The 23,723-nt window shown below is 42.0% G+C and overlaps 1 protein-coding gene across 1 annotated transcript in view; it reads right to left on the bottom strand.

The window, feature by feature from the left end:
* Positions 1–23,723, bottom strand: part of si:dkeyp-14d3.1 (transmembrane protein 132C) — a 235,917-nt gene that overhangs the window by 23,061 nt on the left and 189,133 nt on the right. Inside the window, exon 5 of the mRNA XM_053504142.1 lies at positions 10,977–11,120. Coding sequence (XP_053360117.1) covers positions 10,977–11,120 — 144 coding nt within the window. The remainder of the gene's footprint in view (positions 1–10,976; positions 11,121–23,723) is intronic.

Here is a 23,723-nt window from a genome sequence, read left to right as displayed (position 1 = left end):
ACACATGCACACACACGGTCATGAGGCTCATTGTTAACCACTGACATTAGGGGATGTAATCCTTGTGTCCCGAGCAGCACATGTCCACATTAAGGTGCTGAATGGACCGGCCGCGGGTGTCACACTGAGTTAATCAAGCACAGATCCGCGTGAGGAGGAGAGGAGCGAGAACACCGCGGCAGGAACAACCCTCAGCACGCTATGTAGGAAATGAGGCGCAATTAACTTCGCTAGAGTGGGAATGAACTAGATGGAAGAGTGTTTCCTATACGGTTTGGTTTGGACTCCTGCAGAGAATCACTGCATCATATATCAGTTTGATATCGCACTCATTTACCTCTAGTTGAAAAAAACTGAACACTTTGATATCAACAATCCTTATAAAATAACAACCTCAAACCTGGATATATACAGAGGTGGAATTTACATTGTTACTGTACTTAAGTACATATTTTATGTTAGTGGATGCTTTTTACTTTTACTTCACTACATTCTATAGCAAATATCTCTACTTTTACTTTAATGCATTTCTGCACAGCACTGCCTTACGTAACCAGAGAACAGCCTCAGTACCGGTAACGGTGCCTTAACAGATAAATTTAATCCGTTCTGGAGGCGGGGTCTTAAGGTGAAATTTTGTATTGTGAAACATATGTTCCCATAGGAAATAATGTAAATGCAGATAATCCGTTCCAGCCACCCAAACTTATTACCTATATTACCAATTTCCAACACTATAATCATATTTTTGCAAATCAAAACATTTTACTGTAAATTTAGTAAAATATGAAATAAATAGACATTAAACCTCACATAACCTTGATGAAACCTTATGATTCCTTTCAGCACCGGCTGCTTTAAAAACGAAACTGAAAGCGGCTCTGTTTTCTTCTCGCTACCGTCCCTGATAACATTCTCTGTACCCGTGGTGCTACGTCTTCACTAAATCTTGCACAGAATGCAAAACCACCCCACAAAAGAATATGTAAGTGTTCTTTTCTTGACTTCCCACTGACATGAATGAGTTTTGAACGGCTCCAGGACGCACGCGCAACATAGCCAGCGTTCAGTTCGTTTGCTCACATGCCGAAAATGAGACAGAGAGAGAGAGAGAGAGAGAGAGAGAGAGATAATGAGAGAGAGAGAGACTCCATCACGTCTTAAGCTCACTTAGGGATAGTTAAGTAAAAGTAAAATACATTTGTACCAAATACATGTATAAATGCAGAACTTTGACTTTCACTGGAGTGAAATTTAACCTAAGGGTCTCTACTTTTACTCAAGTACAGTAACGATTCCAATTCAGGTGAATTCCCTTGTTATATAACTGCACTTTTCACAGCATCACACAAACTAGCATGAGTCCCCTTTAGAGTCTGGTGCGTCTCAAGGTCTCACCACTGTCCCCTCCAGCTCGCTCGTTAACGATACGTTGGTAAAGCTGTAAATTAAAGGTCAATAATAAAAAATGATCAGCGCTAAGTGTCCAGTGGCTTCTCTAATGATTGATTAATAATAACTCAGTTATACATTCAGTTTCAGTATCTGCATCAACAAGTATCAAACACTAGGACGCATTAAATATATCCCTAATAAAGCGTGGTGTCTGTGTCTGTGTCGGCCCTGGACCCAGCAAGTCCAACTGAAATCTGCAGTTGATCCACAGCCAAGATACAAACATATTAACTTCATTCCAGCAGCTCATAACAGCAAATTCATAACCTTCCACAGTTTTATAGCACCAGACTTCCCTCATCTAAAAACCATGCACAAATGATGCTTAGCTTCTTCCCTGGCCAAGCAAATGTGATGAAATTCTTTAATTAACAACAATGAAAAGACTTCCAGTAGAATAAATTAGCAATAACAACACTGCATTCTGTCGAGCTTCTCTATTGTTTTTTTTTTTTTTTTTTAACTCCTGTTAAAAAAAGGTTTAAATACGATGGCTTGTTTTTTAAAATCCCATTTAACAAATCCTTAATTAAACGTTCTCATAAAATATCCTGAGTGTACTGTGCTTAGGAGGCGCTCGTAATGGTTAATGTTCTTTTAAAGGCCACACACACACACACACACACACACACACACACACATACACACACAAACATACACACAAGGAGGACAGCATTGTATTTTTGTGGGTCTTTTATCTTTTTTTTTGTTGTTGTTTGTTTTGTTTTTCTCATTTATATATTCTCCAGTCATAAAACTGGACGTGAGGGAGAAAAAACAAACAAACAAAAAAAAACGGATTAATGTCACCTGAGTCCTGACTAAAAACATACAGTCAACAATGGAATGCTTTAAAGCTGGTCTACATAAAAAAAAATAAAAACATAAAGTAAGTAAAAGTTAGTGTAAGTGGAAATAGACTCAAGTTTTTTTTAAGGCTAGCCAAAACTAATGAAATGTAATTAATAATGTAATTTAATAAAACATGCAATATTATTGTACTTTTTCGAATTTTTTCGAGTTTGTATGAATGTTGTACAATGTTTACAGTATGCAGATTTAAAGTTAGTGTTAGTTTTTTGTGTATTTTTGGTAAATATTTACAAAACATTTAACATTGTAACATTTTAAGTGTAAATATGATATACATTTAATGTAAATTTTGAAGCTTCAAGTTTGTATAAATGTAATTTTTTAAAAGTATTTGTTAAGTGTTAATGTAATGTTAATTGTTAGTGTTACCTGAAAAGCTATAATTTATCCATGTAACCGGGTGTAATGCTCTGAACCTAGCATGACAGAGGACCGAAAAACGACACCTTGCATTCTGTAACCAGTCCTTGCACATGCGAAACACAATGCGCATTCAGGACCAAGGCCAGCGGCGAGGCACGGCTAAGAAAAAAACAGGGGTGCTAACTTTACTGCTAAGCTAACTGAACCAGTGTGTGTGTTTGATAATTTCAAACAAATGGGAAAAGGTGCACCACTCACCCCAGCCCGGCATCTCCTCCACAGCCTCGGCTTCTGCTTCAGCATTCCAGACCGCCAGCTGCAAGGATAAGCTCTCTACCTTTTACTCTACTTATTCATCCTGCACTTAGAAAAGGCACTTTAAGTTGTGTGCCTGTGTGTTTAACGGAATAAAAGTCCACCTGGCTGAACACTTTATTGCCATCTGTGTCTGTGTTGCTTCGCCCCGCTAAAGTGCTTTACACTAGAGTGATGTTATGGTTCGTCTTTGGCTCCAGTTGAGGGGTCGCCACAGTGGACCATCCGATCCTAACACCACTTGGCACAGGTTTTTAGGGGGTTGACACAACCCTCCAGTGGTCTGGACGTTGAGTGGGAACTGAACTTGGTATATGGTAGGCATGGCAGGCAAGATGCACTCAGTGAAATGTTTAGATTAAAGTTTGTGGAAATAGTAAAATTTATTGTAAAGTACAAGGTTTAAAATTAGGTTTACACAACTTTGTGTACGTTGTTAGATTTTAAAATGGGTACATTTAGTGCAAAATTTAAGATTTAAATTAAAGTTTAGGAAATAAAAAAAATGTTTAATTTGTAGCATAATTTGGTGCATGTTCTAAAATTTAAAATGAAGCTATTAAAGTTAGCAGAAAGTTGAAAATTGATTATTATAAAATAGGTTGTTAGGTTTTTAAATAGATATTTACACAAAGTTGTAAACTTTAGATGAAGTTAAATTTTTGGTGTAAAATTAAGTAAAAAGTTGTATGATTTCATATTTAAGTTGATGTAATGTTTTAAACTTGGTGTAATGTTACTGTGACACTATATTCATGTAAAATGTGTTTAAAGTTAAGAAGAGAACTCTTCCCCACACCAGCACTGGTGGTTTCGCTTGGGTTATCAGTGCTAAATGTACGGCGTCGCGTTTTTCTCCGAGACCTTGGATGTCATGTTACCACATTCACCGCGTGAGTTTGTTCCATCTTTCTGTCATAAACATGGAGCTGTGTATTAGCTGTAGTTATTACAGCAGGAATAAATCACAGTGGAGAGCAGCGGGACTCTAATCTGCTTCTGCTCAGGCTGATGTGGACTTCATTTCTACCTGACTGACTTCGAATCGCGCTTTAAATCAACTGCATGACTGATTCCTCCATGCACGCACACACATACTGTACACACACACACACACACACATGCACACACAAATTCATTCTCCTGCTCTCTTTCGCTTGTAATTTGTAATTAGACTGTCTAGATTCAGTGGCCTGAAAATCAGGCATCAATGCCCTCCACATGCACACACACACACACACACACACGAAGATAAATATGTGGACACAAATATATGTAATCAGTAGGGCTTTATAAACGCCAGCCAAAACAGACAAACCGTCCTGCTTAAAAATCTCAGATCGATTTATAGAGCAGTTAGACTAAACCTGAGTACAATTTACCCGACATTAAGCAGTTCACCTGCTCTGATCAATTCTGTCTTAGAAAACAGCTTGAAGAAACAGTTAATCATTAATTAAAGCTCTCGCCGAGCTTTTAAACTTAGTTCTTACTGAGACTTCGATGCTGGCTAATGTCACTCACCGACTACTGTACGTCCCACCAGGACATATCAATCATCAACACGTTCTTGATTGTGCTTGATGAAAACAACCTTATTAGGACAACTCCAACACGCCATCACCACACATTTACCCTAATATGAGATGTGAAGCGATAAACGCCAGTCGCACTTGATTGAAGGTCTTTTATCTCAGTGAGACGTCTATATAAAACTAGCAAAGCTGCCAAAGCGAGCAGCGTTTAGTATTCACCCATTGACACTTCCGCTAACTGAAATAGCTTGAATGACGATAAAAAAAAAAAAACAGTGTTATTATATTCAGGTACACCAGTGTGTCGAGACTGGGTGGCAACCGAAGCTGAAATAATAACAGTGATAATAGTGTAACAACAAAGACGCGAAAACATCAAAGGCATTGAGAACAGAATATGAAAGAACAGAATTCATGTGGATGGAGGACTTAATGAGTGCTGACTGTTAGAGATGATGTTTGGGAATATTGATAGGGAAAAAAAAAACCCATTAGGCTTCACATCAAACCAGACATCGAGCGGCGCCGTGCTGCGGGAGGCTCAGCGGGGAGAGGTTTTAGTAATAAAACAACGAGCTGTAATCAAAGCCAGCTATCAACCTCTGTGTGAGGATGGGAACTATTCAGCGAGTTTCTTTGTTATGCGTATGCTATTAAAGTCATTATCTTCAAGTCATTGTTAGCGGGGAAGTTCGTTTTGGTCATTTTACTGACAAAATGGGTCAGAACTCAATTTGGAAACTTCCTGGGGAAAGGGTTGAGTTTAATCTTGCAGTGACTCTACAGTACATCATTTTGGCTTTGTGACCTTAATGGCAGCGACGCCAACACCTTAGCCATCAGCCGGGATGTTGTCTCTTGTTCTCTTGTTCTCCCACACCAAAAACCACTGTAACCAATAAGACCTCAGCAACAGTTCCCATCCGTAATGCCACTGTAACCAGTTAAACCATAAGTCCCATCTCTAGTTCTCTTCTAAATACTGTTAAATACCACTTTAAAGATTAAACACCAGTTCCTACCTCAATGCCACCGTAACTACAGTACCTAGAACATAAATCCATTCCCAATATAAGTTCACTCAAACACCAGTGTAACCAATCAGACTGCAAATTTTAATGTCTAAATGCAACGCATACACATAAGACTATTCATGGAGTGAGTGAGAGAGAGAGAGATTAATTCAGGTTTTTTGGCGTGTTTCTAATACAACACCCCCATAAAACTCTGATTTCCTTGCCAAATGTATTTCAAAGGCCAGACTCTGTGCTCCTGTTGCTCTTGGCAGAATCTTTATTGAATATAACAGGTTACATTCTATTTTCAAAAGCTTGAAAAATGTTTAGGTTTTTTTCTTGCTCATTTCTAAGCTATGTATTTGCCTGTGATCACACAAGATGAGCTAAATGTAAAACAAGCCAGAAATGTACATTGACCATCAGTCACCAGTGATGCAAAAACTGACCAAATCATAAAGTCAAAGGCTGGTCACTCCCTGACTGCAACTGGTGGGTACCGTTCCCACCTCCAATGCCAATGTAACCAATTAAACCATAAGTCTCATCCCCCCCCCCACATTGCCATTGTCACCAGTCAAAGTATGTGTCCCACCCCAGTGCAAAGGAAACCAATCAGAGCTTAGTTCCCACACAAAGCACAACTGTAATCAATAAGACCTGCCCGAGTTCAACTATAACTAACTAGACCATAAAGTCCACCCAACGATGCCACCATAACCAGTCGACCCATGAGTTCCATCATTAATGCCACTATAAAATATCTGGGCTTGACTCTTAAACTTTAGGGTAACCAATAGGACTGCTTTTTTTTTTTAGCCCAAATACCATTGCCTCATACGTCATACCCCCAGCGGCACTGTCACAAGTCAAATTGTTACTTCTATCTCAGAATGCGATTGTAGTCTACCAAACCATAAGTCCAACCTCAATGATACTGAGCTTGATTTCTACCCCAAAACTCTACTGTGACTAATTAGGCGCCAGTTTCCAAAATACAATACTACAAGCAATAAGTGATTGTTGCCACTGCAGCCAAGGTTCCACATAAAATACTCAATACTGTAATCAATCAGACTGCAAGAATCAGTACTGTAAAGGGACCATCTAACAATATCAAACCATACTGTAAGCCCCACCCCAATGCCACAGTCACCAGTCAGAGCTTTGTTCCCACACAAAGCTCCACTCTAATCGATAATTTCTTGCTCTACTGTAGTGGTAATTAACTAGACCCAAGTAACTAACTAACTAAGTTTCATCCAAAATGCCGCTATCGCCAGTCACACAATAATTTACAACTCTGCCATTGCAGCCAATTTAAGCTCACTTTCAAATCTAAACACCAGTTTAACCAATCAGAGCGCAGTTTTCAGCCCAAATACCACTGAAGCCAATAAGTTACAGCCCTGCAACAAATCAAAGCATAAATCCCTCCTCAATACAAATGCTACCAATCAAACTGAAACAAATCAACAATGCAACACAAACCATAGATTCTGTCAATCACTGTAACTAATCAAACTCTAGTTCCTACGCCATAAACCAGTCACCAGTTAAACCTCAGATCCCATGCTCAATGGCACTGTACTCAGACTTTAGTTGTTGCCCCACTGTGTTCAGAATCAACAACACTATTAACATTATAGGTTAATTTCATTTCTCTTTCCACTTTCAGATTATGGTTCCCATACCTCCAGGTGAACCAGTATAAAAGTAGTTTTAAATGCTTACTGGTACTATGTAGCTAAAAGGTTGAGAAAAATAAAGCATCAAGCTGGTGGACAGTCTAAATCTTGTAAGTTTCTTTTTTAGATCACCACTTACTCTGCTTTTTTTTTTTTAAAGGTAACTAACTAACTTTTCTGGGGGTTAAATCCCAAATAGTCTAAAATGGAAAGATAGTGTCATGTGTAGGGTCTAGATCATCTTGTTCCACACACCAAGTAGTGCCCCAGAGCAGAAGGGGGAAAGGCACTAGTTAGCAAGGTAGCTCGTGTTAGCTGTGAACAACATTGTGAGGTCGGTCATGAACCTGTCAGTGCATTGGTGGCAGGCAGCTGCTCTCTCCTCTTTTCAGTACTGCGGACAGCTACCGAATCTTTCAACTTTTCAACCTTTTCAACCAGAATGTACCAGCCTACTTTTAACCACACTTAACACCAATCAGACCACAGCTCCTGTGCTTTATTAAAGTCACTGCAACCCACCATCCTGCAACAAACTCTCCTTAATGAAGATGCAACAATTTAAACAAACCAACCAAACCGTGTAATCATATTTGAAAGCAGAGTTATTTTTATTGCACAGTCTAGCCTGTATGAACTTTAATTTTGTCTTAATTAAACGTTTGTGCTTGTGAAAATGAAATGTCTTGCAGCAGGTACACACTGCATGAGATGTACGAGGTCACAGATGCACTCCAAATAAACGAAAAGACATTTCTTGTTCTCTGATGTACACAGATTTTTGATGCTTGTTAATGTCAGCATGAAGGGATGTTTAAATTTACCTTGCTTATCTAATTATCATGCCATGTTCATCTGAAATCGAATGACGCGGAGTTTATTTTCTGAAATGGTTTTAACGCAGCTTTGTTTGGGAACGAGCTCCAGAGTTTCAACATCACAGCTTCCAAGTCGAGAGCGAAATCAGATTTTAGGGATGGCGGAGCATGTTCTGTTTCACGGAAATTCACGAAATGCCAATTACATTCTTCCAGTAAATCAAATAAGCGGTGAAGCCTGATGAGGTGGGATTTATCGCCCTCTGTCACAGCTAATTACAGCCACAATCATTTTTAGATTTATAAGCCGTTCATTATTCTGACCAGTGTAATGTTTTATAAAGAGATTTAAATAGATTTATACCAGATCCAGTAAGTGTAGTGGAATTTTACTGTTAGTGCAGGACCTTTCCTGTGTCTGAGAACTTTTATTATCTCTAGCTGTAAGTTACAGATATTAATCATTATCACTGGGCGCTTCATTACATACACCTTGCTAGCACTGGGTTGGACCCATTTTGCCTTCAGAAGTGTTTAGATTCTTTATGGTATAAGTACAACAAGGTGCTGGAAATATTTTGGTCCACGATGACATGGGAGTGTCATGCAGTTGCTGCAGATCTGTCGGCTGGACATCCATGACGCGAGTCTCCCGCTCCAACACGGCCCAAAGTTGTGCTATTGGATGGAGGTCTGGTGAGGGCAGGAGCAGTGCAGTGGTTATGGTGGTGGACTACTGATCAGAAGGGTCAAGGTTAAAACCCCAACCCAAACAAGTTGGTGTTCTTAACCCCTCGACTGAGCAGATATATAATGAGATAAAATAAATATTCAGTCACTCTAAATAATAGATGTTTGACGAACGTAATGACCGTGTGTCATGTTCAACATAACAGTTTGAGAAGATTTTAGCTTTTGACATGCTGTGTTATACTGTGGTCATCAAGGGATGGACACGGTCAGCAATACTCAGGTAGGCTGTAGCATTTAAACTGAGCAGAATTATGACTAAGTGACGTGAGATCACCAGCACCATCCTGAACCAAGGCTGATACAAGGCAGGATGGATCCATGCTTTTATTTTGTTTAAGCCAAATCCTGACACACACCATCCGGATGTTGCAGCAGATATTGAGAATCATTAGACCAAGCAATCTTCTGTTGTCCAACTTTGGTGAGCCCTCGTGAATTGTAGCCTCAGTTCTCAGCTGACAGGAGCAGCACCTGGCGTCGTCTTCTTTGTATTTTCTTGGTGTGTTTCCTTTCTATCACTCAGACCAGTCTGCTCATTCTCCCCTGACCTCTGGCATCAACAAGACATTTTCACCCAGAGAACTGTAACAAATCTATAAACTGTAGGGATGGGTTTGTGTGAAAATCTCTGTAGACCTGCGGTTTGGGAAATACGTACTCACACCAGCCTGTCCGGCACAGAGTCACTTAAATCACCTCTCTTTCCCATTCAGATGCTCATTTTGAGCTTCAGCAGATTGTCTTGACCTTGTCTACATGCCCAAATGCATTTGAATATGCATTTATGACTCATGCGTTACATAATACATATTATTAATATGCATTCTAGAGTTTTGCATGTTATTTGCCCTGATTTTGACCAAGGTTACCCTTCATAAAATGCCCAAAAATTATGCATGATTCCTGCCACTTTCCGTATATAATCATTGTTTCCTGTTAGTGTTTCTATTATTATTATTATTATTATTATTATTATTATTGTTGTTGTTGTTATTATTGTTATTATTGTTATTACTATTATTGTTATTATTATTATTGTTGTTGTTGTGTCCACTTTAACTTTTCTGTAGAGGAAGACGGATAAAAATGCTGGAAGGATTTAAATTCATCCTGTTTCTGAAAATACGTTTTGTGTTTTGTATGCAGGAGATGAGGTGGTAATGAAGAAAAAAAAAATTAGACAACACTGCATACGTGATCATCTATTTTCTGTAGTCACAGGGGGCCTGAAGCCTATACCAAGGAGACTTCAAGGACAAAGCAGGGTACACCCTGGCCAATCCATTGCATGGCACACATGCACAATTTGAGAATGCCAATTAGCCTATTTTGCATTTCTTTGAACTGTAGGAGGAAACCAAGCACTGGGAGAAAATAGGATCTCCACGCATACAAACGCGATGTGAGAATCAAACCCTTAACCAAGGCGGTGTGAGGCCACAGTGCTAACTGTTACACCAGTTTAAAGTCCATTCTACATAAAATACATTGAGATAAAACGTGTATCGCTTGTACACTGATGCATTATGGGTAACACTATATACTCTGATGCTAGACAAATGAGCCTTTAGCAGCAGTGTAGAGCAACGCAGACTTTTCTGATTAATGCTGAAACCTCGGCGCGAACTCGTTTAACATTACCGACGTGTCATTCCTCACATCTCTTTGTTTTACTTAGCCTCAATGTTCAGAACTTCAAACGCATGTAATTAAACTTAATTACACCGTGCGTGACTGGATTGTGTCTGAAATTCTAACGAACCACTTTTGTGCAAGTTGAGAAGCGAGAGGAAGACTTTCTGAGATTCTGGGGAAAACTTTGAGATTCGTTTTTCATGTTCAAATAAAACAGACTGGATCATTTCCTTCCGTGAGTTTGAAGAAATTCCGATTCTCCACGCTTCGAAACTAAGAAAATTTAGATATATTTGCTTCTATAATTGGTCAGACGGAAAAAATAGTTTCACTTCACTGACATTTTGTACAAAGCGCTCAAATGTCACGTTGTGTGTTTTGCGTCTCTCATTGAAGTTACACACTTTTTATATCCTGAAGAAATATAAAAGACTCCTATAGCATTTGACCCGAGTCAAGAACAAAAGAATTAAAAAAACATCATGAAAAGAAAGACTGATCAGGCCCGGTTATGTGCTCACTAACCTTGACCACGTCCTCGTCTGTGGATCTGCACTGCACCGCGTCTGAGACGTCTGTGATCGTCGCGTCTGCCGCCACCGTCACCACCTTCACCGGCACGGCCACCGTTCTGCCGTTCAACACAGCCGTGTTCAGGATCTCTGTGTCCTGCAGGAGACGTCAGGGAGAGCGTGTTATTCGACCTCACTCACTCAGACACACTCATTCTCTATAGTCCTTATCCTGTTCAGGGTCACAGAAGGCCTGGAGTTTATCCCAGGGGATTTCTGGGACGGGGCGGGGTACATCCTGGACAGGGTGCCAGTCCATCACAGGGCACACCAGCTCACACACAACCACTCACACACTCACACTTTATGAGCCATTTGGAAACTCCACGTAGTCTACTCTGTATGTCTTTGGACTGTGTGAGGATTACTTGGAGAAAACCCATCAAGAAACAAAGAATGTGTGCACACATTGATTTTAGATATTAGTTTTGACAAATAGAAGTTATTAATTAAGTTATTAAGTGAACACCAGTAAACACTACCCTATGCGTTCTGGTGGCTCGGAGTGTTAAGGCTCTGAGTTACTGCTGAAAGTTGGCGGTTCAAGCACCAGCTCCGCCAGATTGCCACTGCTGGGCCCTTAAACAAGGCCCCTTAACCCTATCTGCTCCCGTTCTGTAATGTATATGTGTGACGAATAAAGGCTGAACAGAGTAGCAGCCTAAAGGGAATCAAACAACCTGTTTTATCTCGAGTTTAGACATCTTCTGCGTAACTGTAATATCCAGAACCCTGTCCATATCTGATAAAAAACATCATAAAATCATTGTCTTCTCTTAGACCCCCTGAGACTTACACTTAAACATCAATCATAATCTTAGATGTTGCAGAGAGGTCCTGGTCCAATTGTTAAAATTGTCTTTCTATGGACATGTCGGATCGTGGCACGGTGGTGTAGTGGTTAGCACTGTCGCCTTGCACCTCCAGGGTCCGGGTTTGATTCCCGGCCAGACTCGATTCCCGTGTCTGTGTGCATGGAGTTTGCATGTTCTCCCCGTGTTTGTTGGGTTTCTTCTGGGTACTACGGTTAGGCTAATTAGCATTCCCAGATAGTCCATAGTGTGTGACTGAGTGTATGTGTGTGTGTGCCCTGTGATGGATTAGCACCCTGTCCAGGGTGTACCCCGCCTCGTGCCTTAAGCATCCTGTGATAGGCTCCAGGGCCCCCGTGACCCTGAATATAGGATAAAGCGGTATGGACGATGAGTGAGTGGACATGTTGGGTCATAGGACATCCAGCGTTGACTCAAAGCTTGACACAAGTCCAACATTTCTACATCTGGGATTTTCTTAGTACTTCCCAGTGCTTCCTAAGGGGATCTTTGTAGAGTTCAAAATCCACTTTAGGTTTAAATTCGAAATACAGATAGACATATGGACACAGATAGCACGTGGCAGTATTTGCAGGCAGCGTTTCTCTGTCCTTTTTGCGACACAGAGGTACTAAGAGAGGAACTCAGCAGGCACTAAGGAAAAGCAGTGAGGATGGAAGTGTGCAGTAGTGACCGGAGTAGTGCACTTGATCAGTAGGAAGCTGCAGGCGAGAGGAGTTCATTAGAAGAGGAGCAGCACCAGTGTTTAACCTTTACACCAGAGAGGCAGTGGAGCAGAAACACTGGGATAATTGAGGCCATTACAGGCGCTGAGAGATCCTCCAGCCTCACCGTCCTGTCACGGAGACACACAGGGGTACGTGGGTAATGTAGTCCATACACCTAATTAGCGGGTCCTTTTCTATTAAGCCCAATCCCTGACCTTGTGTGTGCACCAGAGTCGAGTAGGTCAGACCGATCATACCCTTCATCTCTCTCTCTCTTTTTCTCCTCGCTTCCTTTTCTCCTGTGCTTTTATGCTCTTATTACTTCATTTCTCAAAAGGCTGAGATGACAAGCTAATCTCTACAACAAGGCTAATGACAGGCTCATCTCAGCTTTCTTTCTCCGGTTATTTCCATTCCGCGCCGGCCCGAGCTTCCGCTCCATTCCCTCCTCAATAGACTCTCAGCAGAAAAGCCAGACAGGAAAATGGAGAGGGCTTGACATCTCTGCGCTGCATTTTTTTCCTTCTTTCTTTCTTTTTTTTTTCTATTTAATCCCATTCGTCTCTTAAAGGTCGTCTCGGCACAGCTTTTGTAATGCCGTTAAAATATCTATCTCTTTTTCAATTCCGGGATTAGAATGACTCGATCCTGTAAATTTGCCTGACTGTGTGATGCGCTTCTTCTTCCTGTCAGGAACTAAGCTGTGATAGCTTTATTAAAACCGCACTAAGACTCGAGCGTGTGTGTGTGTGTGTGTGTGTGTGTTGTGCACTTTTAAAGACGTCCTATCAAATTCATAATATGCATGTAAAAAAAAAAGTCACAATTTTTTTCCATTTTCAAAAAAACTTGTGCTGGAAAGAAGGAAGGAAGGAGGTATGTAGGGAGGAAATATGTTGGGAAGGAAGTGTGGAAGGAGGGGAAAAAGAAGGGAAGGAAAAAGTGAAGGAGGTATGAAATGAGTACGTAAATTCATTGTAAGAAGGTAGGAGGATGAAAAGGAAGGAAGGAAGCAGGAAACAGCGATGATGTAAGTGAATGAATATATTTTGAATGAAGTAAGGAAAGAATGAAGGGATGAAGAAAGGAACAAAGGAAGAATGGAAGGAAGGAACAAGAAAAGGAAGAGAGTATATATTTTGAGAATAAAGGATGGAAGTATAAAAAGAAAGGAAGGAAGAAATATAGGAAGCAGGTATGTATTGCATAAGTAAGTACATTGAAAAGGAAAAAAAAGGGTGGAAAGAATGGAGGAGGAAAGGGGTAAGGAAAGGAGCGAGGGCAACAGGGATGTTGTGGGTAAATATCTTTTGAAGGAAGGAAAGACAGCAAGTATATAGTGAGTAGGTACAGTATGTATGTTGGAAAGGAAGAATGAAGAGAGAGAAGGAAGTATGGTGGGAAACAGAAAAGGAAGAGGAAAAGAGAAGGAAGGGGGGAAAAAGAAGAAAGAAAGGAAGGAGGTATGAAATGAGTAGGTAAGTTTATTGTAGTGGGAGGTAGTACATAATAGAGTATATGGAAAGGAAGGAAGGAAGGAAGGAAGGAAGGAAGGAAGGAAGGAAGGAAGGAGGAAACTGGAATAAAGTAAGTGAATGAATATATTTTGAATGAAAAGAGCAAAGAGCGAAGGAATAGAGAGAGAGGAAAAAAGAAAGGAAGAAGGGAATGTATTGGATAACTAAGTACATTGAGAAGAAAAAAAAGAAAGGGTGTGAAGAATGGAGGAGGGAAGGACCAAGAGAAACAGGGATGCTGTAGGTGAGTAAATATATTTTAAAGGAAGGAAAGACAGCATGTTGGAGAGGAAGGATGGAGGTAGAGAAGGGATATGGTGGAAAACAGGGATGTAGTAAGTGAATAAATATGTTGGGAAGAAAAAAAAAGGAAAAAGCAGATACGTAGTGTGTAAATCTGTTTATAAAGGAAGGATAGAAAGAAGGAATGAGGAAGGGAGGAAGTATTAAGGTAAGAAAGGGTAAATAAATAGGTAGGACTGATGTGAAGTCGAGGAGGAACAAGTGAGTGGTGCAGAATGAAGGGAATAAACGGGTTAGTAGCAGTACAGGTACACGAGGAAGTAGAAGTGAGGAAGAAAGGAAACAGTATGAACGAGTCCGTAATGTCTAAATCTTTCCTTAATGCACTGAAGCCTCGCTGTTTAAGGCTTTTAGCTTCTGCTATATATATATATATACTGTATATATCACTTCCTTGACAGAGTTCAAATTCATGGTTTGCTGGTCCTTCCTTAAAGTTTGATGTAAAAAAAAGATTTAATTTATTTATCTTCACCTCTTCTCCATCACCTCTTCATATGAGGGGAAATTTAAATTTAACAGCTTTGCCTCTGCCTGGTCCAATGCTGGTGCTGACACTGGAGACTCCTTCCATCAATGTGAAACCAACACTCCTACTTCTACTGAAACGTCACCATATCAACAGCCGCACGCAATCATCTGTCCATCACTAACCTGTGACTGAGCGGGTGATATAGAATGAGAAGTCCTGGAGGAAATGAACCAACGGCTCCTGATTGAGTGTGTGTTACAAGGAGAGGAACATCAAGCGTCCTGACGTACGGTATGAGAGACAGCGGGAAGGAGAGACTGCGGCGGGAAGGACGGAGACGTCGTCTTGTATCTCTCACAGAGTTCAGATCGCTGCATCAGACCTCTTTCTTCTCATCGTCATCATCATTATCGTTCGAACATCATGCGCTCGTGTGTGTGTGTGTGTGTGTGTGTGTGTCAGAGGGGTTAACAGCCTCTCAGTGGGCTAAAAGCGAGCAGAAGTGCATTAGCAGCTAGCGGAGTGAAGTGTTGGCGTGTTGATAATAAGCCACAGCCGGACATCAGAGCTAACGATGTGGCATGCGGTCTCTCTCTCACACTCTCTCACACTCTCTGACACACTCACACTTACACACACACACACACATATGATGTTTAGATGATTAGACTGATGGAAGTCTGATGGAGGAATTTGAACTCTGTCAACTTCAGCCCTACAGGAAATGGATGGTCTGGATCCAGGGTCAATATCAAGGCTAACACACATCTATATGTGTGTGTGTGTGTGTGTGGAGTTACACACTTCCAGACATCCATCCTGGTACTTTACCCTTTGTAGAGGCTCACAACACAACACAGAGTGTAAGACAGTTACAAATGGATTTTCAACCAGCAATCCAGCTTTTGATCTTCATACGTCTCTGTTATTTTTTTCCCCTCCTCCTTCAGAGATTGAGTAGGATTTACGATCTTCTCACCAGAATATAAAAAAGCAAGCAAAAACTTTTCTTATCCTCCAACCCAGCTTGTCCTTCTCCGAGCTTTATGATGCTTTATAGATTTTTGTCACGCTATTACGGTAAATAAATGTGATACCAGGCCAGACTCCAGCTCATCCACTCGTCCCCGTTCCTCCGTCCCACTGTTAGAGTAACGCAACCATGATCCAGACCTCTTCTCACTGACTGACTGAGCTTGACTCACTACCTTTGTTGTGCTTTTGTATTCCTACAGCGCACTTATTTCTGATTCTGTCTGTAGTTCTGGATTCAGGAATAAAAAACCTTGATAGAGATTCAGGAGGTGAAAGCTCTCTGGGAGAGTTGATAGAGAGATTCACAAGCTCAAAGGGGAGAAGATATCTACAGGACACACACACACACACACACACACAATGGACGCTCCACAAAGCCAGGGTCAATAAGGGAATGGACATGAAATGAACTCCTGTGTGATAAAAGGCACGCTGAAGCAAACTAAGACGGGTTCTCAGGTCTAATTGGATCAGAACTAAATGAAGAGCGAGATTTGTTGGAAAGCCATCACTCGGAGAATATGGTCCACACTGAGAAGCATGGTGGTGGGAGCATCCGGTTAAGATTTACCCCTCGTTTAACCTCAAAGAAGGGAAGGGGGCAGATAGGGGAAGAAAGGCAGTCCGAGAGACAAACAGAGGTGACAAGAAAGAAGGGAGCTGTAGCTCGAAAGATAGACAGACAGACAGACAGACAGAATAAGAAAGAGAGAAAGAGACAGACAGACAGACAGACAGACAGACAGATACAGTATAAAGAAAGACGGGGCAAGAAACAGACAAGAAGTATGAGAGAGGTATAAAAGCAATAAAGAAAGAAAAGAAAAAGAAACAGAGGCAGACAGACAGATGGTGGAAAGACAAAAAAAGACATGGGTAAAGAAAAAGACAAAGCGAGACAGAGCAATCTAATATCTCATATAAAATCTTAAAATTTCTAATTTCTGAAGCTTTGCTCCGCCCCTAACTGCAGTGACCACACCCTCACATCCAATCAGGGTGTAGAAGTAACCCCCCCGCCCCCCCCCCCACACACACACACAAACATTGAACGAATGCAGCATCATTATTAATTAAATTACCCATGATGCTCAGCGTGCAGCAGGAGCATCCCCGTCCCTGTAGAGAGCGTCTCCGTCCCTGCGTCTCTGTTTCAGAGAGGTGTGAAATGTCAACTGCGAGAGTCATTAATGTCTCAGAGGAGGAAGTGTGACTGGAAGTGAAGAAGAGCCACTCAGAGACAGAGAGAGACAGAGAGAGAGAGACAGAGAGACAAGCAGGTGCAGATTCAATGAGGGACAGGCGTCCCTTTGCCTCTGTCGATCCTCAGTACTTTAATTAAGCCTTGATGGTTCCGAGGAGAAGAGGAAGGAGGACAGGACGGAGAGAGAGAGAGAGAGATACAGGAGGACAATGAGAAAAGTAGAGCTCAACTTTCCTCCAGGGGGGTAGGAGGAACTTCTTCTGTGAGGTCACATTAGGGGGAAATCTAACTGGCTTGTTTGAGCACCAGCCGGTACAGAAATGGAAAAAGCATGATGTTAGTTGGAGACAAGTCTGAGCGTCTAAACAAAAAGTCACAAAAAGTAAAGTTTGCATGACAGGTGACCTTTGACAGGTGGTACAGTGTCGCCTTGGACATCCAGGAGGGTTCGATTCCCACATGGAGTTTGTATGTTCTCCTTGTGCTTGGTGAGTTTCCTCCAGGTATTTTGGTTTCCTCCCACAGTCCAGTCATGCTGGTTAGGCTAATTGGTGTTCCCAAATCGGATGTGTGTGTGTGTGCCTCGTGATGGATTGGCACCCGGTCCAGAAGGTACCCCGCCCCATGCCCTAAGTCTCCTGGGATAGGCTCCAGGCCCTGGATACAGAATAAGCACTATAGGAGACGAAGAAGGTGACCTTTGAAAATTCCTGTTTTTCTGTGTGTTTGTGGTGTTTTATCGATCATCATTTACACATCTCACTGCAGTCGCATGTCAGGTGCTGCGTCTATGCTTATAGCTCTGAGCTAATGACCAGAATGCTTAGGGTTCAAGTCCCAGCAGCACCAAGCTGCCTATACGCAACCTAACTAACTAAATATGTGACGAATAACATCTGTGCTGTGTGTGTGTGTGTGTGTGTGTGTGTGTGTATCATTTGGTGTAACTGTTTATCTAACCTAAAGCACCTGCGCTCACGCAGCGATTTACACGCCGCAGGATAAGAACCCATCCTTCCGTCCTTCCAGCGAGCCGAGTCCTCACGTCCCCGCGCTCGTGTCTGGTAATTAACTCTCCTGTTCTCGTTCCTTTTGATCTGGTGTAGTACATTCTGCTCGAGTCTTCAGGTGTAATATAATATGTACGACACCGGGCCTGACAACATCGAGTGCAAGAACGAGCGAGAAAAATACGAACAGATTCATGGGAATAAACATCAGAATGGAAATGGAAAGTAAAGTGAACACGGGGTGAAAGCATACGGATAGGATTTCCACCAACGTGTGGCGTGTAGAGGCTGACACGCGGTGAGGTTCTTTCCTGCATCGATGCTAGCAAGCACACACACACACACACACACACACACACACAGCATCATTTGAAATGTTCACCCAAAGTCATGAAGGAAACTTCTACTGAGCGAGTGTGACTTCTGCATTCTGTACACACTGTGTGTGTGTGTGTGTGTGTGAGAAGATATAACTACAAAGGGATTAGATAAGTGTGTGTGTGTGCGTGTGTGTGCACTGACCTCCTAAGCTTTATAAATAAGAAATCAGCGTGTGCCAGATTAGAACATGAGGTTCCAGCGTTTCTCAGTAAACATCCAGGAGATGTTCTCAGCCGCTGCGACGAGACGCCCGGGCGTTTGATGAGTTTGTTTTTTCCTGCGTGGGCTTCGCGACTTCAGCTCCTATTTGCTGCGAACGCGTGCGTCTGGGAAACCGAGTATACTTTATTTCTTACAATGCAGAGGCTTTTTAACCCTAACTTGAGGAGCAGTTAGAGACATCATCTTCTAAAGCCAAGCCAAGAGCAGGAGAGAGCAGCAGAGTGTACGTGTACGTGTGTGTGTATGTGTGTGTGTGTGTGTGTGTGTGTTATTCCTCAGTGCCACTGTAAGGGCCGTGTCAGAGACCATCTCTTTCTCGAAGACACGTCTCGAATAAAAATAGAGTTGGAGAAAGAGATAGAGAGAAAGAGAGCAGGATCAAGAGGGGAGGAGAGGAGCGGTTTGTGGAATAGCCGGCGAGAATAAAACATGTCCGGATGGAGGTGACAGGGCTATATTTTAACTTTATAGGACAAATCCCTCGGCGTCCTCATGAATACCACACCTGCAATCCTCCCACGTCTTATCAATGAGTCTTCTGGGAGGATCTGGCAACCCGGGTGAATTTCAACGAGGCGCTTTCTTTATGCTTTACCGCGTCAAATGCCAAGGACGGAGCGCGGCGTGCCGCTTTGGGGATTTCTTCTGCTCCCCCGGCTGGACGCAGCTCTATGGGTTCGGACGCTCTCGTCGGGAATGGAAATGTCGAGCGAGGACGGGGCGTCCCCTCGGAAGGCCCCGCGTGTCGCCGCGGAGAAAAGGAGGCAGGAGAAGAAGATGACGGAACTGAATCCCAATAAACGTTATTTAACCTCGAGGTGCCATCGCCTGCTGGACGAGCGGAGGGAACGATAAACACGTGTTGCCAGATTATTAGGTATACTCGTTCCCGAGCACAAAAACAGAACAACATGAAGGACAAATGAACTGACTGTTTACGTACGCATAATCATGTAGTCTGTATTATTATACGAATATCGTCCCAAATCAATTCAGTCCCATCTGGAAGGTAGAACGATCAACCGCGATAATTAGCCGTCGCTCACGAGCGGCTAATCGGTTTTTATAAATGTCTCTCCAGAAGAGCATCAGGAGGACATTTAAGACTTTATGATGCTCAGTTATAAGCCGTATATTACTTTACACTGATTTATTATATATCTGAAGTGCTGAGCTGGGATCAGCGTGAGTGAGTAGTGAAGAAGACAGGAGGGTTAACAGGAAATGGGAAGGTCGTGAAGGAGAGAGCGCGAGTGTTAGAGAGAGTCTGTACAGCTTTTTATCTCCTCGGTCCATCTTATCGAGCAGGTGAGTGATCGATCCATCTGGGGTGCAGGAATCCGGCGCTCAGCACCGCTTAACCTCTCACTCTCATCGCTCTCCACGTTACGCTTCTCCGTCTCGTCTTCGGTGTTTATAAAGGTTTTATATTACTGACATGTTTTTAAAAAATTGTAAAATAAACAGACCGGACTGACAGAACTGGTTGTGTTCTCGAGCGCCTGCTGAGTCATGTTTTTTTCCAGCAGATCGATGACAGCGTCCTCGCCCCCGTGGCTCTGCCTCCGCCGGGGCCTCGAACTCGCTGCCTCTACCCTCTGATCCGTGCCACTGGCTTCCTCCACGGCTTAGAAAAATCCATCTCTCTGAATCCCTGACCAGGGACACGCGACGTCTCCTGCGTTTCAATAGCGTTTTTAAATCACTTCCTCCGTGCAGCTCGAGCAGAGTTTGGTAAATTAACGCTACATCCGAGCATTCTGGACTCTGATTGGTCTGATTGCTGGTTGATGAATTACCTATCAGGTTATTCTTGTTTATATGCTGAAAACTTCACATACACAAATAAAATAAAATGTCGATATTAACCGTGTAACAGCTCTGGAGTCACGGATCAGTACAGTTCAAATCTACACGCTTTTAAACAGTGGAAAACTTTCGTTCTTTATGAAAATGTTATTATTTTTTAAAATAATATTAAGGTCAGCGTGGCGATAAATAAATTGTCACACAAAGGAATCGCTCAAATCAATTTATCTCCATCTATACCCACAATGGTTCTTCTAAATGAGGGATATTTAAATATTATATTTTTTGATATTTTTTGCACTAGGACTGTTTCTCCTGATGATGGCGCTGTTAGTATTTTTCCACAACAGAGGAAATGAGAAGCTAGTCTTTAACAACCTAAAAATGTCCCTGGAAAAAGACATCCACCCTTAGGGGTTTAATATTTGAATTTCCCCACTTACGTCGTCATGACGTCATACCCACATGGCCGCTCACAGCTTCGGAAACAAACAAAGCAAAACTGTTAACATGTAAATGAGGGTTTCGAACCCGGGACCTTCCGGGCGGTAGTCCAACGCCTTATCCACGCCCTAGTTGCCTAGCATGATGCTAATAAAACCTGAACATCCAGTTTACCACTTCACCTACTGAACACACTGAATGACATCATTCTGCCTGGAGTCTGAATTACCGTTTAAATGCACTCACTCATCTGACTATTCAAACCCGTACGCGTCCATCCTCTCTAAAGTGATATTTCAACATTTTTCTATAGATCCTCAGAGACAAACCGTCTGATCCTTTAATCTGAATGAACTGATTTAATGCAAGAAATCTCTCAGCTCTTGTTAAAACCTCGAGCTACAGTAGAGCTATGAGCTATTTACAGTACAAGCACAAGGACTGAACGCAGAAAAGCACAAAGGTTCTGTTCAGTTTAGTCAACTATTTAAGAATAAACACACCTGGACTGAGTAAAACAGGAAGTAAGAACAGAAACACAGTCTAATCATTAAACGTGAGCTGGGAGCACAGACAGACATGGTGTAATTCTTTGTAAAGATATGATTTAATTATTTTTTTTATGTTTGTGCAAGGACTCTCCAGCTGAGATACAGAACAGCTGTGATCTTCAGGACCGAGGAGTTTACACTTTATTAAGGTTTCTCTGCCCTTTTTTAATGTCTAATTAAAGTCCAAGAACTATTTCATCATAGTGTGCGGAGGTGGCCCTTTTGTTCTTTTAAGGATTAGTATATTTTTCAATCATCCAGGGCTTTAACATGAAGAAAATCTGCACACAGGTTGGAATCTGCAGCCAGTAGGATGCCTGAGCGGCCGGGCCCTGGGCGTGTCCGCCAAACCTACCAAATGCATTTCGATATACTTCTTGTAGCAGATTTATAGAATCGCCACCAGACCAGGCCCATATCATCTCAAGACAGTGAGGATGCAAAATTGCAAGTAATCTGCTGTTATAAAGGAGGAATAAAAGGGATGTGACTGATTATAAGTGACAGGGGGGTGTGGTGTGATGAGGCAGGGTTAATGTTACAAACACAAACATGATTATTTTCCTAATAACCCACATGTCTCGTAAATATTCCACGCTTTTTTGCCGTACATTACTGGAATTGATTATATACTTTCAGGTTTACATTTCAACCCATAATGCGACCAAAGCTAATTTCATGCACGCAATGTGTCCCCAGATAATGACTCATTATCATAATCAATAAGTAATAAAGACTTTATTTAAATAAACTTTGCTGATAAACTGAATCTAACTTCATAGAATCTGTCGAAAATCCCAGTTCTGCGTGTACACCATGTTTAAAGCTCGCCTGGAGACACCCGAGGCACCCGTCCTGCTTTAGAGATGTGCACAAACAGGGTGAGCAAAGGATTGTATACTTTAACACACACCTCACACACACTCCGTAGTGTGCTGTTCTCTCTTTCCCTCCAGCGATCCTGTCAGCACCTTCTTCTCCTCAGCCTCGTTTCAAACAGCGACGAGAACACAAATCAACAGACGAACAGCAGATAAATCTGTAAAACGCTCCAGAAGAGGAAGAAGATTTAGCTTAAAACCTGACACAGGGCTTCGCTCAGGGCTTCCTCGCTCTCCTGCTCGCTCCCCCTCTCTTACACACACACACTCGGGTTTGTACTCCGCCGTACCGCACCGTGACCCGAGGCGTCTCCGCACCTCTGACAGACAGTCGAGAGGAACAACAGAGCTGAAGCACACAAAGGTGACACACTGCTGTCAGCTCACATGTCATTCTGGATTCAGTTCCTCTGTCTGTATTCACACTGACATGCTGAGAGAGTGTGGAGCTGCAGGTAAAGACCTTCTGCAGGCAGTCCAGTGCGGCTGCAAATCACGGGTTTATATTAATCCTAATGTATCATTGTGTGAGAGATCCCTCCAGGACAGAAGAGTTCATGATGCTTACCCTGGCAGATCTGCATTTTTCCCTTAAAAGAGAAACGAGAGGCTTTTAAGGAACGCTTAAGTTTTGAAGAACACTGAATGGAACTACATTTACATTTACGGCATTTGGCAGACGCCCTTATTTAAAGCGGCTTACCTTTTTTTTTTATACCTCATTATACATCCAGCAGTTAAGGGATAAGGTCCTCGCTCAAGGGGCCCCACAGGGGCAACTTGGTAGTAGTGGGGTTCAAACGTGGGCTCTTCTTAACTAATTATAAATGCATAAAAACTACAACATTTACAAATGGTTGAGAAAGGAAGGGGAGGAGCTCAGAAAAGCAAAGGCACAAAAGGAAACACTTGTCTGTCGGGATTTATTTTTACTTTTTTTTAAGGTAAAACTTCTCTAATGTGACTTGCTTTTGTTTTACACGCGCGCTGTACACACACGCATACAGACACAAAATAAAATATGTTTTACACACACACACATGTGGTCACAGTGTTATAGTAAACATGGACGTTGATTATATCAGTAAGAGATGAGCACTAAGACCCAGCAAGCATGCGCGATACAGTACATGATACTCGGTACTCGTAAACCAAGACTTGGTCGGTTTCCAAATTAAATTTTATTAAAAATCTTTGCTCGTATTGCGGAACACTCGCAAACCGTGTTACTCGCAATCCGAGGTTTCACTGTAGTCTAAAATAGCGATAGTGACTCCAGTTCATCATACCACCTTGTTATTTTTAATGATTTTCCTATAACAGCATGCCAC

Source organism: Clarias gariepinus, chromosome 9 (assembly GCF_024256425.1).
Source record: "Clarias gariepinus isolate MV-2021 ecotype Netherlands chromosome 9, CGAR_prim_01v2, whole genome shotgun sequence".
Lineage (NCBI taxonomy): Eukaryota > Metazoa > Chordata > Actinopteri > Siluriformes > Clariidae > Clarias > Clarias gariepinus.
The sequence above is the reverse complement of the archived record's forward strand: the minus strand, read 5'-3'. Positions and strand labels throughout refer to the sequence as shown.